Source organism: Phocoena sinus, chromosome 20 (assembly GCF_008692025.1).
Source record: "Phocoena sinus isolate mPhoSin1 chromosome 20, mPhoSin1.pri, whole genome shotgun sequence".
Lineage (NCBI taxonomy): Eukaryota > Metazoa > Chordata > Mammalia > Artiodactyla > Phocoenidae > Phocoena > Phocoena sinus.
In genome coordinates, this window is record NC_045782.1 from 19,466,588 (window position 1) to 19,473,358 (window position 6,771).

General features: G+C 53.7%; 1 protein-coding gene across 1 annotated transcript in view; it reads right to left on the bottom strand.

Moving 5' to 3' along the window:
• The window catches only part of ASIC2 (acid sensing ion channel subunit 2), a 1,009,846-nt gene extending 1,003,278 nt beyond the window's left edge, over positions 1 to 6,568 (bottom strand). Inside the window, exon 1 of the mRNA XM_032617572.1 lies at positions 5,740 to 6,568. Coding sequence (XP_032473463.1) covers positions 5,740 to 6,294 — 555 coding nt within the window. The 5' untranslated portion in view covers positions 6,295 to 6,568. The remainder of the gene's footprint in view (positions 1 to 5,739) is intronic.
• Positions 6,569 to 6,771: the final 203 nt, after the last annotated feature.

Sequence of the window (6,771 nt, forward strand, 5' to 3'; positions counted from 1 at the left end):
TTGTTGGATCTTTGATTTCACCGTTGTTCAGGATTACACCACAAACACAATGTAACCTGCGGAAACTTCCAGGCTCCCCCGCAAGCTCCTTCTGCCATCCTGAGGAACCCCTACACTTGGTCGCCCCTGGTCGCCGTCTGGCTGCGGTGCGGGGAGGTGGCCTCTGGGCTGGGCATCCAGTGACTTGGGCTCCTCGCTGCCCCAGGACACTGGCACGCGCACCTTCACGTGGAGGCAGCCCCGCTCCTGCGCCGCTGCTTCTCATCTCCTGCGGGCCTGTTTCGCGTCCCCCAGCACCTGCAGCTCCTCTGGCCTCCTCCATTGCCACCCAGCGCCAGGGTGTCCGTGCGGCCCCAGGCCCGAGTCCACCCAGCCTCTCATCCCCAATGGCGACCACGCCTAGAGCCGGATTTTAAAGGATGAGTAGGATTTAAGTAAGTAGACAGAGAGAGAGAGGTGAGAGATGAAAAGAAGTAAGAAAGGCCCATGAGCAAAGGATGCTGGGTCAGTTCAGGAAACAGCAAGTAACTACTGAATAAAAAAAAAATCTTTGTTGGGTATTTACTGTGGGCAGACCCTGCATTCAGCATGAAGGATGCAGAGAATGTGTTTGATGAGACGAGACTCCTGCTCTCAACACCCCACCCCCATCCACAGGGGATGGGAAATGGGCCATGAGCTTTCAGAGGGCAAGAATCTGGTCTAGCTCTCTCCCTGCTACATGGGAGGTGCTCTGTTTGATTAACAAAGGAACGGATGTGCAGACACACAGCACACACACTCATGATAAAAGATGCAGGCCTGCTACCCAGGCCACTCGACTCTTACCAGGGCTTAGGACAGCACAAGCTTCCTGGGCTGAGGTTAAGTGGCATGACCTGGACCGGAAGCCAAGATGGCAGGTAAGGAGAGGATGCTAAGGCAGCAGAACCGATATGGAAGTCCTGAGAAAAGGGAACGTTTGTCATATTACGAGAATTAAGAATCCCACAAACACAGCAGTTGACCATGCTCCAAAGCTGTTAGTGAGTCACAGTGTGGAATAGTGAGAAGGACACTGTCCTGAAGTCAAGACAGCCAGAATCCAACTAAGGCTCCGTCAACACTCCCGTGGGACACTAAGCAAAGCATGGGGCCTGCCCTGTACGAGGCATCTGCCATGCACTAGCTCTTGGCATCCTTTGGCCTCCCTGGATCAGTACAGCAACTCTGAGTGGCAGGTATTATTGTTCCTAATTAGAGACGGAGAGAGTGAGATTAAGAAATTTGCCCATGATTACACATCGAAGAGGGGGTACGGTTGGAATTCCAACTCAGATCTCTCCCCAAAGCCCACCTTCTTCACACACCTGCTCCTCATGTGATAAGAAGTAATAAGCTTAGCTAGGGACCCACCAGCCTGTGGCAAGATTTCCAAATACGGGAGCTGCCTAAGCCCTCCCCTCCACATCTCTATAATGCTATGTGATGTAGACGACTAGGAATCATAGAATTGCCTCTAACAAGATCCCATTGTGGAGAGACGTTTCTTTCAGTAAGAAAGGAAGGAAATGCCTTTCCTAAGAAATCTCTAGTTTAAAGTACACACACATACACACACACACACATGCACGCACAGACACACACACACTACGGCAATCAGGTTAAAAATGCAGACTGAGGGGTCATTTGCAATCCTGAACTTGGAGGCAGATGAACCCCAATGTGATAAGCAGAGAAACAATGTGAAACAGTCACGCGCTAGTCCAGGCAGTGGGGTTGCCACCTGTCCGCCATAGTTAGCTATTGAACCCAGCTGTGACCTCCACTCTACAAAACCCCAGCTCTGCGATGCTGGGCTTTAACCCAGGGCTCAGAAAGCAGCAGGCTCCCCTCTCTCTCTGGTCTATCCTGACAGCATTACTAATCAACTGACTCTTCTGGAGGGCTGCAAACAGGGCAGGTAGGCTGGACAATAAAAGCCCTCCTACAACGGGCTTCGCTGGTGGCTCAGTGGTTAAGAATCCACCTGCCAATGCAGGCGACACGGGTTCGATCCCTGGCCCGGGAAGATCGCATATGCCGCGGAGCAAGGAAGCCCGTGTGCCAGAACTACTGAGCCTGCGCTCTAGAGCTTGCGAGCCACAACTTCTGAAGCCCGTGCGCCACAGCTACTGAGCCCGTGTGCCACAACTACTGAAGCCCACGCGCCTAGAGCCTGTGCTCCGCAACAAGAGAAGCCACTGCAATGAGAAGTCTGTGCACCGCAACCAAGAGCAGCCCCCGCTCGCGCAACTAGAGAAAGCCTGCAAACGGCAACGAAGACCCAACACAGCCAAATATAAAAACAAAGAAATAAATTTATATTAAAAAACCCCTCCTACGAATCTTGAAAATAACCCCGCCTTACGTCTCGCGACATCTAGTTGTCACAAGGCACAAGAGATTTTTCACATATATGGTCTCACATGATTCGTTCTCCCTTTGAGTTACAAAATCACATGTTACTATCACATGTTCCACGAGCAAGTCGATGCCGAGAGAGGGTACAAAATACGACCCAGGGAATAAGCTAGGAAATGACGGAGCTGGGATTCGAACCTATGTTTTCCTACTCCCAATCTTAACTTCAGCTCATCCAGTCATGGCCAGAGACACATCCTCTGGCCAGCCCTATCACCCCAACTCCTTTCCTTCCACTCTGGGTCAGCAGGGCGATCTCCGCTGCGTAGACACTGTTGAATCAAAGCCCTCCTCTCCTCTTCCAGGAAAGAAAAGTATGCGCCTATGTGAAGTCAGGCGGTCTGAGGTGAGGGCTAAGAGTGTACCTGCCCAATCATGCAGCACATCTGTTCACGTGGCGGTCAGCGAACCACAGCTGGCTTCTGGGACTTTTAACCTCCACAGACAACCTTTCACTCTGCTAGAATCATGGCTCATTTGCTAACTAAAGGGTATTATGCACACCAGCTAAGAACTTGGAATAAGGACGCGTATGCGAAAGCATTAGCCCTGGAGATGGCACTAGGTACGCTTTGCAGAAAAAGAAAACCAGGAAAAATGATCCACCTGGGGCAGCCCCTCCCCACACTTCACTCTCTAATAAAATAGCCACAGCTCATAGGGAAGGAAGCCACCCAGCATAGGACAAACCCAGGGAGAGCCCAGTAAATTAACCAAAGGGAGAGGGATACGCAGTAGAGAGAATGAATGAGAGAGAAAGCTGGTGAGCCAACTTCTCCCATAACCACCTGTGAGGTCTCGCTCTCCTCCGGTGCACCCCAGGCCAAGGAGCCAGGGTGACAAGGTCTTGGAATGAACTTGGCGTCATGTCCGCGCCTTGTAGCATGGCTGCTCATTGCAATCAACAGGTGAAAAAGATCAGCCTCCTGCCTGGAGTATGCGCCAGGTTTCCTAGAGTGTCCCTTTTGGACACTCTCCTGAACAGCTTGGCAATCCAGCCCTGAGACCCATCCCCTCTTCAATGCTAGAGGAGGTCATCCCTTGAGAGTCAGTCTAAGGAGGGACACTCAACCAAATCAGCCTTGAACCTGGTAAGGATGGCAGATAATGACATGACACTTACTAAGCAATAAATTGTGTCCACAGGCAGCTTCATTATTTAAGAGACAACCTGGAAAGGTCAAAGGGTTGGGTCAGGTTTTACAGCCTGATCTTTGGCCTCTTGGGACCCCAGGGACCGAAATGATAGGCTAAGTACAAAACCGCAGTCTGGGATCAAAGAACCTTTACTTCTAAGTGGAACTTGGTCATGAATTGAGAGGAAGCCACTAGGTGGACATGTGGTTATGAGGATGCTTGAGAACTTGGTCCAGGGTCTGCTACCAACTGCAGTTGCTCTTGGTGCCACCTTCTGTCTCTCTCTGCTGTCTGCATGTTCCATGTGTGTTTCTGAGCTGCGTGGTGCAGTGGTGAAGCGGAGCGTTGCCACGGCACTGGAAAGCACGGGGTGGATACAGGGATAGTTTCAGCCTCCAAGAATGAGGCTTTTTCCCCAACTCTCCCCAAGCCACCCAAGACATTGTGCGTGACATGTTTTCGGATCCTGTTTGCTCCATTTAGAAAGGCTTCCAGGACTGCTGGTCCCTTCCCCCCAGCTCAGACCTGCTTCCTCTTTAGCATACGTACACCACAGCCTGATCTTGCTGGGCTCTTTTGCATAGTGTTTCAAATGGATAATACAAAACAACTCCCCCAGGAAAGAGAGCTCCAGGGGATGCCAGAGGCAATGAGCCCTCCCCAGCCCCGCGCCCCACCCCCACCCACCCCCAGGCACTCTTGGCTTTTCCAGAATCAGAGACAGCGCACAGCAAGCATAGAGGCTGTGTGCAGAGACTGGTTGTAGCATTAAAAGAAACTCAGAGCAAGAGTCTGGTAGGCAGTGGCCCTGAGAGCCGGCGGGGAGTGGATGCACCACAGAGAAAGATAGAGCATGTCTTAATTAGGCAGAGGACCTCAGACAAGAGCTGACAACAGAGTCCAGTCTCTTTGCAATTGCAGTACCTGCCACCCCGAAATTACAACTGCAATTTGGCTCAAGGCTCTGAGACTCAAAAGCTCTCGGTTCTCCCTTAAGGCGGCTTTGGGAGAAGCGGCCACACTGGGCTTCCGGAGGGTCCCACAGCACTTGATGTCCCAGACCCTCCTGGGAGCAAGGAGGTGTGGGCAGCTGCAACCAGACCTGTTATGCCAAGTTCTGCCCAGCAGCCCACTAATTAGGCGGACACAGAACCCTGGCAGCCACAGCTCTCCTCCCATTCTTCCCCTGCCCCTCTAGGAAGCCCCGTCCCGAATGGGATCCACCTCCCCCTCGCTTTTCCTCTTTACTCAGCTCCACTCTCCTCCTCCAGGCTTGCGGATCTCACAGCTGCTCGCCCCCTCCCCACACCACCCCTCTGTATCCACGTATCCACGTTGTTAAGGGATCATCATACAGACAGCAAACGAGCCTTTGAGTTTCAAGCTGAAACTCGCAGACCAGCCAGCCTGCAACGTTTCACCCTCCCAGACATCTCACTGCCCGTCCTGTGCGTGGGTCTCCCCACAGACCCTCCTCTTTGGCCCAGGGACCCTGAACATCTCTTTGTTTTTGACCTGCCAGCAGACCAGACAGAGAGACCCGGGGTTCCCCTGGCCTCTCCTCTCCCCGCACGGAGCTCAGAATCCACACAGGAAAAGGAAGGAAAGAGACTTCCACACCTTTGCAGCATCACCTGCTCCAGCAAGCTCCCAAAGCCACTGGAACCATCCAGGCTGCCTCGTGCCCCCCACCCCCTTTCCTGGCAGCTTTAAGCTCCAGCCCAGCCCACAGGATGCAGTGCCTGATGCCACTTCCGAGCAGAGAGAAAGAGAGAGAGAAAATGCCACCTCGTCAATGACAAGCTGTTCCAATCACACAGCTCAGACACCAAGTGCCCTGGACCACGGACGGCTCAGGCCTCCTCCCTCTGGGTGAGTGGAAGGCAACTCAGCACCTCTAGGGTAACGATCCGCCACCACGGCCAGGCCCCCCCTGCTCGCCCCGCACATCTGACCAGACAGGAGTGCTCCAACCCAGCAGGCAGACCTCTCCGACCAGTCCCAACAACTCTGGCCAACTACCCTCTTGGCCTTCAACTGAGACACTGCTCTCTCTCCTGCTCCAAAGCACAGAGAGACCTCGAACCAAGCCGGAGACCGCCAGCGTGGCAGTTCTCAAAAGGACTGAGCGCAAAAATGAGCTGAAAGCCAAGTACTCACTGTGGTGAAGTCCTGGTGGCCACACTCCTGCCCTTTGAACTTGCAGTAGAGCATCATATCCTTCAGGTCATGGCCCACGCGGTGCAGGAACTCCAACATACTGAACTGCTTGGGTCTGTAGTGCTTGAAGTTGGCCTTCTGCCGCAGGGCCTCCAGCACCATGGGGTCAGCCAGGTGCGGGTCCGGGATCTGCAGGTTGACGTCCAACAGGGCGAGCAGCTCCCCGGCGTGGTACAGATCATTGGTGGTGAGCCTGGAGAAGCGGAAGCCGTTGAGGTTACAGAGGGTCACGGCTGGGAAGACCAGGCTTTGGGCCACCACCTCATCCACCTTGGTGACGTGCTGGTAAGAGAAGTAGTAGGACACCCTCTCAGAGCTCTCCACCAGCAGCAGGCCCAGAGAGCCCACGAAGGCCATGGCCCAGAGCACACGCCGGATGGTCAGCGGCCCGTACACGAAGATGTGGCGGATGCCGTGGAGGGTGGAGGTGTTGGCGAAGATCTGGATGCTAGAGGGCTGCAGGCTACCCTCGCTGGGGCTCTCCTTGAGGTCCATGGGGACCCTGTGCAGTTCCGCAACTGGCTTCAGGTTGATCAGATTTCAGGGAAGAGTTCTCAGTCCTCGGGCTCTGCTTAAACCTTGACGTTCAAGGGAGGGAAGGAAAGGCAAGCATCAGGCCAGGTGCCGTGAGTTTATCCTGAGAGCCCAGCCGCACGCTGCCAGGGGTGAGTGTTTATATAAAACCCATTCAAACTCTAGCTCCTGATTTTGTCCAGGCGATAAGGAAGGCTGGTTTTATTTAGGGAGACACCAAGGTGATGTGGAAGAGATGTGGGTGGGAAGGGAGAGCTTAGCCAATGGAAATAAAGTCCTCCCCCCTACACACGCCACTAGAGACAAGATTAAAAGCGAGAGCGAGGGAGAAAATGCTTAAAACAAGTCGCTCAGCAGCTCGGAGCCTGTTAACCAGTGCGTAATGCCCCGCGTTAACCATCCTGGGGATGTCAGGGCGGCCACGCTGATGCACTGCGG